We start from the raw sequence: 19,813 nt of genomic DNA, 5'->3' as shown, positions 1-19,813 counted from the left end.
TTGCGTCTTGGCAATAAGTTTCGAACAACTAATATACGAAACAATTAAAATAAAAAATAGCAAATTAAATACTGAAAGCTGAAATGTAACAGCCAATTTTCTAGTTGAAACAATACCATATGACGCAATGCCTGTGAAAGTTTCAAACAACATAGTCAACAATAGGTTGAACGAGACACCCCTCCCCCTATACAGATGAATTACATTTTCTTTGGATTTTTCCAATAAATATCTGCCCAGCGCCAGCCTGGTTTTCCCATCATAACTTAACTGGCGCAGAAACTGCTAGATATTTGGTGGTTGAGACTAATTCCAGTGGCTGGAGTGAGGTGGTCCAGTGCCAAGACACTGAAAGACAGTCGTTCAAATCTCCATCTGGCGATTCAGATTTCGATTTTCTGGTATTTCTCTAACTGGATTAAGGCAACTGATGCGATGGTTACTTTGAAAGAGAACGCCTGAACAGCCACGTTGAGACATCAGGTGTCTCCAGAAGAAGATCCCAACAGACTGGTCGAAACGTCGAATACTGAAGAAGTTCGAAGAGGAATATGATACAGCCTAATGACTAAGAAGGTTTTACCATCAATGACAACGGCCGTAAGGTCCGCGTACTGCATAAAATATTCCTGACATCAAAATCTGCTTTATACATTTCTGATAAGATAATGTCTGAGTGATGTCTGTGTCTATGTCAGAACGTCACGTCGAACAAGTAATTATTTGTTGATCCATTAGTACTAGTTTGTGAAAGCCCATTACTTTGAAAACAATAGATTTCTTTATAAGTATTTTTCTGCTAACAGTCACAATTTTATATTATTTTTTAACTTGCACGACGCGATTTAGGAAATGCTTCTCAGTTTCAAGAACGTTTTTCACTGTGTACTATGCTATTTTTTCGTAATGTTTTTGATGTGTAAGGTTCTGCATTGTTTTGATGTCTTTACTGCAATATATAAGAGCGCATATTAGAGTATCGATCTATTTATATATAATTAGTGACGAAATTTTGAAGAACTTCTACTTACTGTTTCCTTGTGATCCATTTGTGTAGTCTCACACATATTAAACATTACACACAATTTTAAGCACACAGTATACACGGGGAATAAGTACCATATATAAATAGGTGCAAAAGTGTTTTTAGATGTAGTCAAGAGAGGTAATACTATAGATCTTACACAGAGCGTGATATACTTTTGTTGCACGTTTATCTTAATAATCTGGATCATAATTTGCTGTTATCTACTTACAGTGGGGCCTGCAGCTCGTGGTCTCGCGATAGCGTTCTTGCTTCCCGAGCACAGGGTCCCAGGTTGATTCCCAGCAGGGTCAGGGATTTTCACCTGCCTCAAGGTGACCGGGTGTTGTTGTGCCGTCTTCATCATCATCATTCATCCCCATTACAGTCGGAGGAAGGCAATGGCAAATCACCTCCACTAGGACCTTGCCTAATACAGCATTGCGGGTCTCCTGCATCGTTCCCTTATGCTCTGTCAAGGAGTATGGGATTTCATCACCATCACCATTTACAGTGCTGCTTATTTTTGTGTGTTACTGTTTTTATTTAAGTGTACTGTCGATGCATCTGAAGAAATTCATTGATTCAGTTTGTAGTTGTTTGTTTTATGATTAATCATCATATTTTTTTCTAATGGGAATATATCTCAAATTCTTCTAACAGATACATTTTATACCTGTTATTTAAAAGGTGGAGCACTTTGACGTTCAACTCTGCTTATCCAAACGGGTGTCATGTGTTGTGTATGGTGGCTGCCATTGCTGGTGTTGTGTGTCTCTTGTGTGTCTAGGCTTTACTGAGCTTGACGTACCTAGTATTGAAATCACGGCCTGTTTGTCCAGTCAGAACGCATAGCATCTATGGAATGTTACTTCTTGTATTCCTGCCCCTGTGTTTGGATCATGATTACAATTTATGTGAGGTATTAGTTTTTGTTGTGATTTATTAGATGGAGAACATCCAATTTTTACTTTGTGGTTTTTGAAAATCTTTGCAATCTTCTGTGATATACTTCCAATGTATGAGATGCTAAATGTACATTAGTTTTTGTCTTTCTCTTCTGTGTTACATTTTGTATCTGGATCTTTCATCACTTTGTCTATTAGTGTGTCAAACATGGAAGCAGTATAATCATTGCCAACTGCAGTCTGTTTCACTAAATTTATTTCCTGTTGCATGTTCTCATGGTTCAAAGTTCTTTTAGTTGCCCCATATAGCACTGACCTGTTTGCTGGCTGTTAATGGATATTTAGGTGATATGATGTTGCAGGGATTGTGAAGTTGGTCATTTGTAGTTTTCCTATAAATTTTGAATTTATGTGTGTTGTTGTGCCTAATAATATTTAGTTACAGGTGGCTGATGCTTTGGTCTTGTTTATGTTTTTTTGTAAATGTAATTGTATCACATAGACTATTGAAGGAATTTAGAATGTCTGTTATACCTCTGGCATCCCCTTTCACTAGCAGTAGTGTGTCATCTACATATCTTCTGTAAAATTCAATTTCCTTTAAGCTGGGTTCTTGTCAGTTAATTAATTTATGTTCCAAATAACTTATGTATATGTCAACTATGTTATCAGATATACATATTCCCATGCTAGGCCATCTTGCTGCTCATAAAAATTAGCATTAAATGTAACTTAGGATTATCTGGAGGAGTTTCACAGATCGAACAATCTCTCTGTATGCATATTTCTTGTGTCTCGTAAGGTTCTTCTGGATTACTGATACAGATTCTTGTGCAGGTATGTTTGAGTAAAGACTTTTAATGGAAAGTGATAAAAACTGAGCATCATTGGGAAGGTTTTCTGACTTTGAGTTCTTCAGCTAGTATCACACTATTTTTAATTGAATATGTTGTTTCATATTTATAATTTTTTCCTTATTATTTTATTCAATTTCAGCGACAGTTTGTATACTGGTCTATTTACAGAGTTAACCTCTAGGCTTATCAGACTACGTTCTTTGTGTATTTTTGGCTGTGTTCTTAAATGTGGTGCTTTTGGGTTCATGCATATGAGATATTTCTTATTTGTTTCTGTCAACTCGAAACATGCGTTCTTTAGTTGTTACTTTGTTTTACTATGAAATTGTTTCCTTGGGACTTTTTAATGTGGCGAATATTATTAGCGTCAAAGAATTAATGGTTTTGTTTATATACTCCCTTTCTTTCATCTTAACTAATGTATTGCCTTTATCAGACTTCATAACTATAGATTGGTTGCTTTTCAGTATATTTTTTGAGGATTTTAACGTTTTTGTATGATTTAATGGTTATTTAGATCTTAAGTTATCTTCCTTCAATTCTTTGTCAAGAAGCTTTCTTACTTTGTGGCCTACTGATGCTTTTGTATTTGAATTGAACTTTATACCACCTGCTCCTTTCTAGTTGCAACTATGATCTGTTTCAGAACATGGTTGTTGCGGTTGGATTTTATGTTGTATTTTAGTCCTTTTTGAAGTAGACTATTTTCTCTTTGGTGAATTTTTATGTCTGTGTTGTTCACCACTCTGCTGTAGAATGCGTGTACGTTTTCCTCCATAATTATAAGGTTGGTTTTGTTATTTTGTTTTGATGCCAAGAACTGCAGTTTCTTGTCATGTATATTGGAAATGGTCAGGTCCATTGCCTACTATGGCTTACGAGCGCCTACACATGCTGCTGCAATTGGTGGGTTCTATGCTGTTTGCTGCGCTGTTCACACGCTGAGTTTCTGTTTAGTAATTCTTTCTCCTTGTGTAATTGCTATATTTAGGTTTTCAGCCACAGCTTTTTGTGTTTAGGCTTTATAAGGTTTGCTATGTTGCTGCTTCGACTTATTTTCACTATTTTCACATGAAGTTATTGTTCTTCAAGTGTAAATATAAGGATCAAAGAAGTGGATTATCTTCTCTTTGATTACAGGTGACTTCTCTGCTGCAGTGTGAACAACTAACATGTAATTTACACATATTGATTGTTAAGTACTGATAGGATCTGCGTAAGTCTGGTGACGAGAGTTACATAACACAATACTCCATATATAGTCATATGTTTGGTGCATTATGAGACACTTATCCACCATATGCCATTCTAAGCAGAGCCATAAAAGTTTTAAGCTGTAACGAAAGATAACAGTGACAACAGGGGCAAGAAAGTGACTTCAGTCATATTGAAACTACCTCAGGACATCATTCGGTACATTTAAGATAGAAAGTCTGGTTATATCGCTGTATGTACTGCAGTGGAGAACCGAGTTCATGTTTACGTCCCATGTCTGATACTCAATAATAGTTTTTATTTGTTGAATTTCGCTCTAAACAGCATTTCCTTACTTAAATTATAACGCAATTATTCAGGATCTTCCGAGGTTTCAAGTAATATGCTGGAGTCGTGAAATTACACATTGACGTGTTACTTTGCATGGTTGTCCATTTTGATGAGTTAATTTTCTCGTATTCCATAGATTCCACTCACAATAAACGTCATGATGTAGAATGTGTCTTTCAAAATGAAAACTTTCCTGACATGTTGCCGCTTTCACCTTCAGCATGCTAATCGCTTTTCATTTTCTCTCTATTATTAATTTCGAGCTTCTAATCCAGTAGTAGTTTCAGAGGACACTTCTGAGAACATTTTCCGGCAGTGATTAAACGAATGTGAGGGACTGAAACGAATCCTTACTTTGGGATTTTTTAGCTAAGGGCAAGCAGGAATTTCATCATTCAGCGGAGATGGCGTAGGAAATGAACTTATTATTGACTTATATAAGAAACTGTTACAACATTCGCTCAGAGTGATTTAGAGAAACCATAGAAAACCCAAATAAGGATGACTAGAAGCAGATTTGAAGATCTGTGCTCTCCATCACAATCACAGTTTCTTAACAAGTGTGCATTTTGTCTTATCGAAGCAAATAGCAGGAAAACACATAAGTACAGTAACTAAACACAAAGAAAAAATTTAATTAATGACATTGAGACTATGTCTGGATGCCACTGAATAAATGTAATTCTTGTTTATTCATGATTTTCCTTATGGGTTTCGCCTCAGATTACAGTAGTGTAGCATCATCAGTGACCTTAAAACCAACAGTCACAGATACAATATCCTACTCCACATCCAATCATTCTGACAACCAAAAGCAAGCTGCAATGAGACACATCTTATACACAGTACGTATTATTCCACTTAGCATGAGAAATTAACAGAAAAAATGCACAAACAATAAAATAGATAGCAAGGGGCAATAGGTATGGCAGCACAAACTAATATGCAAAACGAAAACGAAACAGATAGAAATCAACAGATCACACACAATGACAATACATCCACATGGCGATTACGCAACAAAAAATAAATCGATATTGTAAGCAATGACATGCATACATAATTTAACATATAGATTTTTAAAAATTCTAGAGACATAAGGCCTTATTGTACATATTCTAAAGAAAAACGTCTCTGTGTAGCATGATGATGGTGAAATCCCATACTCCGTAAAGGAGCATAGGGGAGACCCGCAGCGCCATACTAGGCAAGGTCCTAGTGGAGGTGGTTTGCCATTACCGTAATGGGGATGAATGATGATGATGAAGACGACACTACAACACCCATTCATCTCGAGGCAGAAAAATCCCTGACCTCGCCGGGAATCGAACTCGGGATCCCGTGCTCGGGAGCGAGAACGCTACCGCGAGACCACGAGCAGTGGACCTGTGTATCATACATAACGATAAACATCGTCCAAGCAAATTTATACAGCTCAACAAGCAATAGATGCAAAGCGAAAGAGAGAGACATGTATCAGCTTGAATGCCAAAGCTGCACTGCTGTATATGTAAGAATACCTAGCGGAATTTTTAGCACAAGTTGTAAGAAACAAATTAAACGTTGGAAGTATTACAGCAGTTATCAGTGAAGGTTACAATGTGTTTGTTTATACAGTGTCTGTATACTCACATTGCAGTGTCCTTCATGCGTGCATGCATGCATTTATGTCTGAAGTTGAGGTCCGAACTGTGCAACACTGTTCCATGGATCAAACAGACTTGTAAACATTAGTGCTGATCTTCTTTGTATACGTTCAATATCCCCTGTTAGTTCTATTTGCTACGCTCCCTCACATTTGAGCAACATTCTATAATGGATCACATGAGTGTTTTGTGAGTAACTTAGTTTTACAGGCTGATTGCATTCCCGTAGTATTCTACCAGTTATCCGAAGTCTGGCACCTGCTATACTTACGACGTGAGGAACACTGAAATGGGAAAATACAGACACTGTACAAACACGGACATTGTAACCATCAATGATATATCCATGCCTAGAGAGGCTAAAATGACGGTAAAATATCTTTCTCTCCCCGTGCCCGAGTCACGAAATGTACGAGCTTAAGGTTTGTGGACTCTGTGACATATTGAAGATTCGTTCGGTCCTCGAAGCGTCATAAAGTGGATAGATCTTTCAGTACTCTGTCAGATTCTTCACGCAGTATCATATCTCCCATTTTATCGCCATCTACGTCCTCTTCCATTTCCATAATATTGCCTTCAAATCCATTGCCCTTGTATAGATTCTCTACATATTCCTTCCACCTTTCCGCTTTCCCTTCTTTGCTTAGGACTGGTTTTCCATCTGAGCTCTTGATATTCGTACAGGTGGTTCTCTTTTCTCCAAAGATTTCTTTAATTGTCCTTTAGGTGGTATCTATCTTACCCATAGTGATATATGCTTCTACATCCTTACATTTGTCCTCTAGTAATTCCTGCTTAGCCATTTTCCACTTCCTGTCAAATCTCATTTTCTAGTCGTTTCTATCCTCAGAAGTTTCTACTAACCTTCGTCTGTTTACCTATTTGATCCTTTGCTGTCTTCACTATTTCATATCTGAATGCTACCCATTCTTCTTCTACTGTATTCCTTTCCCCTGTTCTTGTCAATCGTTCCATTACACTCCATCTGAAACTCTCTACAACCTCTGGTTTTTTTCAGTTAATCCAGGTTCCATCTCCATAAATTCCTACCTTTTTATAGTTTCTTCAGTTTTAATCTACAGTTCATAACCAATAAATGGTGGTCAGAGTCCACATCTGCCCATGGAAATGTCTTACAATTTAAAACCTGGGTCCGAAATCTCTGTATTACCATTATAGAATCAGTTTGAAACCTTACGGGGTCTTCAGGTCTCTTCCACGTATACAGCCTTCTTTCATGATTCTGAAACCAGGTGTTAGCTATGATTAAAATATGCTCTGTGCAAAATTTTACCAGGCAACTTCCTTTTCCATTCTTTTCCGTCAGTCCATATTCACCTACTATTTTTGCTTCTCTTCCTTTTCGTACTATTGAATTTCATCCCCATAGCTATTAAATTTTTGCCTTCCTTAACTACCTGAATAGTTTCTTTTATCTCATCATACATCTCTCCAATCTCTTCCTCATGTGCGGAACTAGTTTGCACATAAACTTTTACTACTCTGGTGGGGGTGGACTTCGTGTCTGTCTTGGCTACAATACTGCGTTCACTAAGCTGTTTGTTGTACCTTCCTGGTGTTCCCATTTTTTATATATATTATTAAATTCTACTCCTGCATTACCCATATTTGATTTTGTATTCATAATGATATATTTACCTGACCAGAAGTCCTGTTCACTCTGCCACCGAACTTTTTAAATTTTGTAACCTATCTGACCGATTAAGAGATCTGACATTCAACGCTCCGATCCGTAGAACGCCGGTTTTGTTTCTCCTGATAACGACGTTCTCTCCATATAGAGTAAGACATACATATTATGAGAACATACAGTATAATCATATCAAACACCTCATTTTGAGAGAACTTTTATATCCTAAAAGCCATTCTAGTAACCAATAAATGGCCAAAAACACGTAAACAACTGCTGAGTACTAAATCTCTCTGAAGATATGAAATAGGTATAACACTGACTCCTCTATCTCTCTTGTGGGCAGTTGATGACTGGAAACGAGAGATTTAGAGTTGTGGATCGCGCTACATCCTGTGGCAATCCGATGGAAGTGTTTGGATTCGGTGAATGTCTGGAGGACGTAACCTGCCATCACGTATGGTTGGGTTGGGTTGTTTTGGGGAAGGAGACAAGACAGCGAGGTCATCGGTCTCATTGGATTAGGGAAGGATGGGGAAGGAAGTCGGCTGTGCCCTTTCAGAGGAACCATCCCGGCATTTGCCTGGAGTGATTTAGGGAAATCACGGAAAACCTAAATCAAGATGGCAGGACGCGAGATTGAACCGCCGTCCTCCCGAACACGAGTCCAGTGTCTCACCACTGCACCACCTCGCTCGATCATCACGTATGGTGCAACAGTGAAGTATAAGTAGGCGGCTTTACGGTATGGGGATGTTTCTTGTGGTTAGTATGAGGTCACTTTATTGTGCTTAAGAAAATGTTAAATGCGGAAAGATATGGACACATTTGACAGCACTGGGTACTGCATACACTAGGGGAACAGTTAGGAGACGATGATAGTTTGTATAAGCATGGCAATGCTGCCTGCGATGAAGCAGGATGTGTGAGGCAATGAATGGTTTCTTGACAATAACATTCCTGAAATGTACTAGCCTAGCCAAGGTCCCGACCTAAATTCAATGCAACACCTTCAGGATGAGTTAATGAGTTCGAACGTAAACTTCGCTCCAGAACCCAGCGCCCAACGTCACCACCTTCTCTGGTTTTGGCCGCTGAGGAAGAATGGCATTCTCAGACGTTCAGTCAACTTATTGAAAGTGTCCGCAGCAGAGTTCAAGCCCTCATAAAGCTGAAGGGTGGACACACACAATATTAACATCTACTTACTGGTATCTGGATACTTTTGCTCAGAATGTATAAATTTGATTGGCCAGGTCGAATGTTTGGTCTCGACAATGGAACTGTTTCTCAGCAATTTTCACTACTGCAGCATAACAACCGCTTTCTCCCCCTTGAAGAGAAAAAAACCATTAACCAAAGTAATTAATTTCTAAAATACGCTCCTGGAAATTGAAATAAGAACACCGTGAATTCATTGTCCCAGGAAGGGGAAACTTTATTGACACATTCCTGGGGTCAGATACATCACATGATCACACTGACAGAACCACAGGCACATAGACACAGGCAACAGAGCATGCACAATGTCGGCACTAGTACAGTGTATATCCACCTTTCGCAGCAATGCAGGCTGCTATTCGTAGAGATGCTGGATGTAGTCCTGTGGAACGGCTTGCCATGCCATTTCCACCTGGCGCCTCAGTTGGACCAGCGTTCGTGCTGGACGTGCACACCGCGTGAGACGACGCTTCATCCAGTCCCAAACATGCTCAAATGGGGACAGATCCGGAGATCTTGCTGGCCAGGGTAGTTGACTTACACCTTCTAGAGCATGTTGGGTGGCACGAGATACATGCGGACGTGCATTGTCCTGTTGGAACAGCAAGTTCCCTTGCCGGTCTAGGAATGGTAGAACGATGGGTTCGATGGCGGTTTGGATGTACCGTGCACTATTCAGTGTCCCCTCGACGATCACCAGAGGTGTACAGCCAGTGTAGGAGATCGCTCCCCACACCATGATGCCGGGTGTTGGCCCTGTGTGCCTCGGTCGTATGCAGTCCTGATTGTTGCGCTCATCTGCACGGCGCCAAACACGCATACGACCATCATTGGCACCAAGGCAGAAGCGACTCTCATCGCTGAAGACGACACGTCTCCATTCGTCCCTCCATTCACGCCTGTCGCGACACCACTGGAGGCGGGCTGCACGATGTTGGGGCGTGAACGGAAGACGGCCTAACGGTGTGCGGGACCGTAGCCCAGCTTCATGGAGACGGTTGCGAATGGTCCTCGCCGATACTCCAGGAGCAACAGTGTCCCTAATTTGCTGGGAAGTGGCGTAGGATCCTAGGGTCTTGGCGTGCATCCGTGCGTCGCTGCGGTCCGGTCCCAGGTCGACGGGCACGTGCACCTTCCGCCGACCACTGGCGACAACATCGATGTACTGTGGAGACCTCACGCCCCACGTGTTGAGCAATTCGGCGGTACGTCCACCCGGCCTCCCGCATGCCCACTATACGCCCTCGCTCAAAGTCCGTCAACTGCACATACGGTTCACGTCCACGCTGTCGCGGCATGCTACCAGTGTTAAAGACTGCGATGGAGCTCCGTATGCCACGCCAAAATGGCTGACACTGACGGTGGCGGTGCACAAATGCTGCGCAGCTAGCGCCATTAGACGGCCAACACCGCGGTTCCTGGTGTGTCCGCTGTGCCGTGCGTATGATCATTGCTTGTACAGCCCTCTCGCAGTGTCCGGAGCAAGTATGGTGGGTCTGACACACCGGTGTCTATGTGTTCTTTTTTCCATTTCCAGGAGTGTAGTTCCTTTATAGCTTCATGTACGTGCAGTTGTCCATTATCTACTAAATTACATGTCCTTTCGAGTCGTCAGCTTGTCAGGTGCTTGCGACTACATCTATTGTGCTGATAAAGACGAAAACAAACGCTACACTACTGGACATTAATACCACTACACCAAGAAGAAACGCAGATGGTAAACGGGTATTCATTGGACAAATATATTATACTAGAACTGACATGTGATTACATTTTAACGCAATTTGTGTGCATAGATCCTGAGAAATCAGTACCCAGAACAATCACCTCTGGCCGCAATAACGGCCTTGATACAACTGGGAATTGAGTCAAACAGAGTTTGGATGGCGTGTACAGGTACAGCTGCCCATGAAGCTTCAACACGATACCACAGTTCATCAAGAGTAGTGACTGCCGTATTGTGACGAGACAGTTGCTCGGCCACCATTGACTAGACGTTTTCAGTTGGTGAGAGATATGGAGAATGTGCTCACCAGGGCAGCAGACGAACATTTTCTGTATCCAGAAAGGCTCGTACAGGAACTGCAACATGCGGTCGTGCATTATCCTGCTGAAATGTAGGGTTTCGCAGGGACCGAATGAAGGGTAGAGCCAAGGGTCGTAACACATCTGAAATGTAACGTCCACTGTTCAAAGTACCGTCGATGCGAACAAGAGTTGACCGAGAAGTGTAACCCAAGGCACCCCATACCATCACGCCGGGTGACACGCCAGTATGGGGATGACGAATACACGCTTCCAATGTGCGTTCACCGCGATGTCGCCAAACATGGATGCGACCATCATGATGCTGTAAACAGAACCTGGATTCATCCGAAAAATGACGTTTTGCCATTCGTGCACCCAGGTTCGTCGTCGGCGCTCCTGTCTGTGATGCTGCGTCAAGGGTAACCGCAGCCATGGTCTCCGAGATGATAGTCCATGCTGCTGCAAACGTCGCCGAATTGTTCGTGCAGATGGTTGTTGTCTTGCAAACGTCCACATCTGCTGATCCAGGGATCGAGACGTGGCTGCAAGATCTGTTCCAGCCATGCGTATAAGGTGCCTGTCATCTCGACAGCTAGTGATACGAGCCCTTTGGGATCCAGCAAGGCGTTCTGTATTACCCTCCTGAACCCACTGATTCCATATTCTGCTAACAGTCAATGGATCTCGATCAACGCGAGCAGCAATGTCGCGATATGATAAACCGCAATCGCGATAGACCTTCATCAAAGTCGGAAACGTGATGGTACGCATTTCTCCTCCTTACACGAGGCATCACAACAACGTTTCACCAGGCAACGCCGGTAAACTTCTGTTTGTGTATGAGAAATCGGTTGGAAACTTGCCTCATGTCAGCACGTTATTGGTGTCGCTACCGGCGCCAACCTTGTGTGAATGCTGTGAAAAGCTAATCATTTGCATCTCACAGCATCCTCTTCCTGTTGGTTAAATTTCGTATCTGTATCACGTCATCTTAGTGGTGTAGCAATTTTAATGGTCAGTAGTGTATATGTCCGTCCAGTCCATTCACCTGGAACGGCGATTTCATCTTTGTGTCTGTTTAGGAACTGGGACTGCCTCACACACAAACTTAAGGATACTGAAAATAAACTGTCCACAAGTCATTCATAACTACTGCGTAAAGTTTATTTATAAAACATGCTATTAAATCGCTCAAGCACTCCAACCGAAATAATAGTAGCAGTGATTGCAATGCTCTGCTCTGCTGAGGGAAGAGAGTGTTCAGTCTTCCAGGACAAGCCGGCGACGCCGCCCAGCGTGGCCGTGGCGGTACGCGAGATGTCGGCCTCGAAGCAGGGCGAGGCTGGCGGCGGCTCGTCGCTGGCCGTCCTGAGGCGCCTGCTGCGCTGCCCGCCCTTCCTGCTGCTCGTCGCTTCGCTCAGTCTCTGCTTCATCGTTTTCAACGCCGTGGGCACCATGCTCAACCCCCTCATCCTACTCTACTTCCAGGTATGTTCCTCGAAACTTACAATATGTACTTCCTCTTTGCATGCATAGGATCTGGCTTGTGCCCGAGGTACACAAGTCACACTTTAGAGGTATGGCCGGCCACGGTGGCCGTGCGGTTCTAGGAGCTTCAGTCCGGAACCTCGCTACTGCTACGGTCGCAGGTTCGAATCCTGCCTCGGGGATGGATGCGTGTGATGTCCTTAGGTTAGTTAGGTTTAAGTAGTTCTAAGTTCTAGGGAACTGATGACCTCAGATGTTAAGTCCCATACTGCTCAGAGCCATTTTTTTTGGAGGTATGGAAATCGTAAGCAGACCCCTACACATCTGCGCATAATACCTGAACTAACATTTAAAAATGATGTGAAGATGGTATCTGTTCCCTAAAGAACAGATACCATTGATGACCGTGCAGTGTCTCTAGAATGAAGCGATAATTAAATCGAAACCCTTAGCTGCCGACAAATGTTCTTGATATACAAAATGGGGACAGCTGAAAATGTGTGCCCCGACCGGGACTCGTACCCGGGATCTCCTGCTTACAGGGCAGACGCTCTATCCATCTAAGGCCCCGAGGTCACAGAGGAGAGTGCGGCTACAGGGACTTATACCTTGCATGCCTCCCGTGAGACCAACATTCCCAATTGTCCAAAACCTACACCCGTCGTGTTACTAATAGATATTTGCCCATTCACTCTTTACTTGCGCCAGACTAAACTCACGAGTCCTGTCGGCAGCTAAGGGTTTCGATCTAATTACCATTTCATTCTAGAAAAGCTGCACAGTCATCAATGGTATCTGTTCTTTCGGAAACAGATACCATCTTCATATAGTTAAAGGCTACCCGGCCATTGACCTTCTTCTGTGAGTGTGTTCACTGCCGCCGTTGGATAAGCAGCTGCCAGCAGCAAGTCGTATAACCCTAGCTTTCTAATTTGTTAGATAGTTTAATTAATTTCTTTGCGTGTTTTTGGGTACTTGCATTGTTTAATTCATATATTTCGGGCGTATTATAGTATTTGACAGTTGTAGCATCGCGCTTTAGTGTTTACTTGGTAGATTCTTACTTAAATTGCGTGTGAGTTTCGTATAGGAGGTGCAATTTCGAGTTTTAGTTACTGTAATCGTAAATTCAGGCAGATTGTAGCTCAGTTGTTAGGCATTTGTACATGTTAGTTGATACATTCTTTGCGTGTTTCGCTTGCGTTATCTAGGCACGGACTCGTGTTTCAGTAACTGTTGTTCAACATAGATTAGAATGGACAGGGACTGCGATTGCTGTGTTCGGATGAGGGCTGACTTAGCATCCCTTCGCTCACAGCTGCAAGCGGCGCTGACTTCGGTCGCGCAGCTTGAGGCTGTCGCCAATGGGCACCACTGTGGGGAGCCGGACTTGGGTATCACGGGGATGTCAACCTCGTCCCGTCTGTCCCTAGATCGGTCTGCCGCTGTGGTTGCCCCGGTTGCTGCCCGCAGTGGGGCTGAGCCCTCGCCTGTGGTTGATTGGGAGGTTGTTCCAAGGCGTGGCAGGCAGCGAAAGGCGTCCCCGGAGGCTGATCAGAAAGCCTCCCCAGTGCGTTTGACAAACCGGTTTCCGGCACTGTCTCTGGCTGAGCCAGATGCAGCTGCCTGCCCTTTTTCAGAGGATCATTCTCAGCCTTCAAGGTCCGGGCAATCGCAGAGGGTGGGCTTACTGGTAGTTGGGAGCTCCAATGTTAGGCGCGTAATGGGGCCTCTTATGGATATGGCGGCTAAGGAGGGGAGGAGTCATTCCTGATGCGGAAAGGGTCCTTCCGGATGCCATGAAGAGCACAGGGTGCAGCCAGCTGCAGGTGGTGGCACATGTCGGCACTAATGACGTGTGTCGCTTTGGATCTGAGGAAATTCTCTCTGGATTCCAGCGGCTATCTGATTTGGTGAAGGCTGCCGGTCTTGCTTACGAGATGAAGGCAGAGCTCACCATCTGCAGCATCGTCGACAGAACCGACTGCGGACCTTTGATGCAGAGCCGGGTGGAGGGTCTGAATCAGAGGCTCAGACGGTTTTGCGACCGTGTTGGCTGCAGATTCCTTGACTTGCGGCACAGGGTGGTGGGGTTTCGGGTTCCGCTGAATAGGTCAGGAGTTCACTACACTCAGCTGGCGGCTACACGGGTAGCGGAGGCTGTGTGGCGTGGACTGGGCGGTTTTTTAGGTTAGAAGGCATCGGGAAAGTATGGGGTGGGCTGCTATGTCAAAAGGTGCATGGCAAATACACGACGTGCTTGGATCAAGGAACAGTCGGAATTATAGCTGTAAATTGTTGTAGTTGTGCTGAAAAGTCCCTGAGCTTCAACAAACGCTAATAGAAAGCACAGAAGCTGATATCATTATAGGTACAGAAAGCTGGCTAAAGCCTGAAATAAGTTATGCAGAAATTTTTACGAAGTCTCAGACGGTGTTCAGGAAAGATAGATTAGGCAGAATTGGTGGTGGAGTGTTTGTGTCTGTCAGTAGTGGTTTATCTTGTAGTGAAGTCAAAGCGCGAATTGGTATGGGTGGAGGTTATACTTAACAGCCGAATTAAGTTAATAATTGGCTCCTTCTACCGACCCCCAGACTCCGATGATACAGTTGCGGAACAGTTCAGAGAAAGTTTGAGTCTCGTAACAAATAAATACCCCACTCATACGAGTATAGTTGGTGGGGATTTCAACCTTCCCTCAGTATGTTGGCAAAAATACTTGTTCAAAACCGGTGGTAGGCAGAAATCATCTTCCGAGATTGCCTTAAATGCTTTCTCCGAAAATTGTTTCGAGCAGTTAGTCCACGAACCCACGCAAATTGTAAATGGTTGCGAAAACACACTTGACCTCTTAGCCACAAACAATCCAGAGCTGATAGAGAGCATCATGACTGATACAGGGATTAGTGATCACAATGTCGTTGTAGCTAGGTTCAATACAGTTTCTTCCAAATCCATCAGAAACAAACGCAAAATAATTTTATTTAAAAAATCGGATAAAGTGTCACTAGAAGCCTTCCTAAAAGACAATCTCCATTCCTTCCGAACTGACCATGCAAATGTAGACGAGATGTGGCTCAAATCCAAATATATAGTAGCAACAGCAACTGAGAGATTCATACCTCATAAATTGGTAAGAGATGGAAGGGATCCCCCTTGGTACACAAAAAAGGTCCGAACGCTGTTGCAGAGGCAACGGAAAAAGCATGCGAAGTTCAGAAGAACGCGAAATCCCGAAGATTGGCTAAAATTTAGAGACGCGCGAAATTTGGCACGGACTTCGATGCGAGATGCCTTTAATAGGTTCAACAACGAAACATTGTCTCGAAATTTGGTAGAAAATCCGAAGAAATTCTGGTCGTATGTAAAGTACACAAGCGGCAAGACGCAGTCAATACCTTCGCTGCGCAGTGCCGATGGTACTGTTACCGACGACTGTGCCGCTAAAACGGAGTTATTGAACGCAATTTTCCGAAATTCCTTCGCCAGGGAAGACGAATGGAATATTCCAGAATTTGAAACACGAACATCTGCTAGCATGAGTTTCTTAGAAGCAGATACCTTAGGGGTTGCGAAGCAACTCAAATCGCTTGATACGGGCAAGTCTTTAGGTCCAGATTGTATACCGATTAGGTTCCTTTGAGATTACGCTGATACTATAGCTCCCTACTTAGCACTCATATACAACCACTCGCTCACCGATAGATCTGTACCTACAGATTGGAAAATTGCGTAGGTCGCACCAGTGTTTAAGAAGGGTAGTAGGAGTAATCCATCTAACTACAAACCTATATCATTGACGTCGGTTTGCAGTAGGGTTTTGGAGCATATTCTGTATCCAAACATTACGAATCACCTCGAAGGGAACGATCTATTGATATGTAATCAGCATGGCTTCAGAAAACATCGCTCTTGTGCAACGCAGCTAGCTCTTTATTCGCACGAAGTAATGGCCGCTATCGACAGGGGATCTCAAGTTGATTCCGTATTTCTAGATTTCCGGAAAGCTTTTGAGACCATTCCTCACAAGCGACTTCTAATCAAGCTGCGGACCTAGGGGTATCGTCTCAGTTGTGCGACTGGATTCGTGATTTCCTTTCAGGAAGGTCGCAGTAAGTAGTAATAGACGGCAAATCATCGAGTAAAACTGAAGTGATATCAGGTGTTCCCCAGGGAAGCGTCCTGGGACCTCTGCTGTTCCTGATCTATATAAATGACCTGGGTGACAATCTGAGCAGTTCTTTTAGATTGTTCACAGATAATGCTGTAATTTACCGTCTAGTAAGCTCATCCGAAGACCAGTATCAGTTGCAAAGCGATTTAGAAAATATTGCTGTATGGTGTGGCAGGTGGCAGTTGACGCTAAATAACGAAAAGTGTGAGATGATCCACATGAGTTCCAAAAGAAATCCGTTGGAACTCGATTACTCGATAAATAGTACAATTTTCAAGGCTGTCAATTCAACTAAGTAACTGAGTGTTAAAATTACGAACAACTTCAGTTGGAAGGACCACATAGATAATATTGTGGGCAAGGCGAGCCAAAGGTTGCGTTTCATTGGCAGGACACTTAGAAGATGCAACAAGTCCACTAAAGAGACAGCTTACACTACACTCGTTCGTCCTCTGTTAGAATATTGCTGCGCGGTGTGGAATCCTTACCAGTTGGGATTGACGGAGGACATCGAAAGGGTGCAAAAAAGGGCAACTCGTTTTGTATTATCACGTAATAGGGGAGAGAGTGTGGCAGATATGATACGCGAGTTGGGATGGAAGTCATTACAGCAAAGACGTTTTTCGTCGCGGCGAGACCTTTTTACGAAATTTCAGTCACAAACTTTCTCTTCTGAATGCGAAAATATTTTGTTGAGCCCAACCTACATAGGTAGGAATGATCATCAGAATAAAATAAGAGAAATCAGAGCTCGAACAGAAAGGTTTATGTGTTCGTTTTTCCCGCGCGCTGTTCGCGAGTGGACTAGTAGAGAGATAGTATGATTGTGGTTCGATGAACCCTCTGCCAAGCATTTAAATGTGAATTACAGAGTAGTCATGTAGATGTAGATGTCATGTAGATGTAGATGTATGCGCACACTTTGCCCGAACTCTTACGGGACTCGTCAGCTTAGTCTTCATCTTACATACCCCATGAAACGGGACGTTTGGCTCAACACCCAGCATGCTGTGGGCTGTTACTCCCGCCCCCCGGATACGACATACTCCGGAGTTAATGCTATTGCCCTAGATCTCACACTGCCCTGTTGCGAAACACTAAGCACTCACCTGGTTTAGAAGACAGGTTTTTAGAATACTTCTTTCCCAGTAGTCCACATGCAATTCTCGACTTCTGGAAGCGGGTTGTGATCGGGCACTGCATGCTCTCCCGGTCGTGCCATCACCGACAAACCTTCGCAGGATATCTCCAAAATGTCTTTCTTGAATCCCCCCCCCCCCCCCCACAGTACCGTGCACTGACACGTACGGCCTAACGAATGGACTTGATATGAACAAACGAAACAAACCTTGTTTCATGTTAATTGTGATCTCCTATCACTTATTCTTAACACAGTTAAGGATTGGAGCTCGAACGATTACCCGTTTTAGTTATCTTGATTTAGTTTCCTTAGATGGGGAAGGGGTGGAGGGGACGAGATTTAGGTGTAGGCAATGTCTGAAGAGGGCTCAGTTTATCCTTGTTTGGTAGGGTCACAAGTGGTGGTGTCCCTTAGGGTTAGTACTACTCTTTTTTCTTTTCTTTCATTAGATACCCTTAATGCCCCAATTAAAAAAAGTGGGTAGCGCGGCTGACTGCAATGTGGGGGACCTTTGTTCGATTCCCGGCTGGGTCGGAGATTTTATCCGCTTTGGGACCATCCGACATGTCGGATTGGGCCATTCCCTTGTCAGATGGAGCAATGTTCTACAGAGGGTGCGAAACTTGACGGAGGGCAGTCATGCAGTGGCAATTCGTGGCATGCGCTTCCGTGCCAATTTTCGGAATCAACTTAGCGACGTGTACGTACAATTTCCTCTGTAAAACTCACACGAAAGTTTTTGAATTGTTGTCAGCGGAAATTTCGGCAAGATTTCGACTTCATCAATCTGCAATGCCCATACTTCATTGAAGACTTCCAGATTTTCCACCGGATGTTTGATCTTGTCGCCGTCGCTAATGTTGTTTTTCGACTCATAAAATTACTACATCTACATCCTATGATTACTCTGCAGTTATTACTTAATTGCTTCGTAGAGATTCACAGAACAATTCTCAGGCTATTTCTTGACCGTTTCACTCTCGCATAGCACGTGGGAAAAACGAACACCTACGTCGTTCCGCGCAAGCTCTGATTTCTCTTATTTTATTACGATGATCACTTCTCCCTATGCAGGTGGGAGTCACCAAAGTATTTTCACATAGTTTGTGATAGTAATTATGTGAAAATATCTCGGACAAGAGAAAAACTTTTTTTTTACTACCATTGGTCTCCCCGATTCACACCCCGCCCCTCCCCCACGTCATCATCCAACGGCACAGCAACTCATGTGTCCCATTATCCTTTCAGCCATGAAACTAAGGTGTCTACACGTCATCATTTTCTGGGGACAGTCCTCAGTTTTCATGCTTCGTTCTCAATTCCTTTAAAACTGATTGAGACCAATAAATGTCCTCCTTTTCTTATTTTTGTCTTCAGTTTTTGAAATTTCTAAATAATCGAAATAGGAAGAATGTGCTGATCATTATAAACTAGAACGTGGCTGACTATAGCAGTACAACCTAATTAGGCATCAATTACTTATTCCACGTATACATTTTGACAACGCAGCCCACGGAGAGCAGCAACCTAATTCTACATTTAAAAATGAACAGTCCAGATCACATTAATATTTCTTTATTAACCGATTTTGGGCTTACGTATAGGCCATCTTCAGAATGTTTCTTGAAAAATCTGAGGATCAGCCAGCACCAGCCATAGGGGACCAAAAACCATCCCGGAAATGGCTTGTAGATGAGCCGAAACCGGTTAATAAAAAAAAAAAAAAATATTGCTATCTCGACTGGACATTCTTAAATTGTTTTATTTAACTGCAAGAAAATGGACTAATGAAGATGAGGACTATTTTCTGGTGCGGGAGTTTTTCCTTGAACTCAGAAATTATTCTACAGTGATGGGGGACATGCCGAAGCATCAGACTAGGAGATCTGTATAATCGTGGTGTTATTTCGTTTCTATTTATCTCAGCTTTTTCAGCATCCTCTTTCTTGTGAGTAAATAAATAAATGACGCCTTATGTACATTTTCTATTGTGAATTCTGTGAATTTTATTAGCCACTACGGTGCAGAAAAGGTCTAAGAAATTGGCTTCTGATCATTCGTCCTACATGAGTCCGGGTTCGAATCCCGTTGCGACATGGATCATGTGTTTGTCTAAAGGCACTGGTTGGT

At 43.1% G+C, this 19,813-nt stretch overlaps 1 protein-coding gene across 1 annotated transcript in view; it reads left to right on the top strand.

The window, feature by feature from the left end:
* The window catches only part of LOC126297756 (uncharacterized MFS-type transporter C09D4.1-like), a 146,354-nt gene that overhangs the window by 92,265 nt on the left and 34,276 nt on the right, over nt 1-19,813 (top strand). Inside the window, exon 4 of the mRNA XM_049988931.1 lies at nt 12,145-12,368. Coding sequence (XP_049844888.1) covers nt 12,145-12,368 — 224 coding nt within the window. The remainder of the gene's footprint in view (nt 1-12,144; nt 12,369-19,813) is intronic.

Source organism: Schistocerca gregaria, chromosome X (genome assembly GCF_023897955.1).
Source record: "Schistocerca gregaria isolate iqSchGreg1 chromosome X, iqSchGreg1.2, whole genome shotgun sequence".
NCBI lineage: Eukaryota > Metazoa > Arthropoda > Insecta > Orthoptera > Acrididae > Schistocerca > Schistocerca gregaria.
This window is presented reverse-complemented; position numbering and strand designations above follow the sequence as displayed.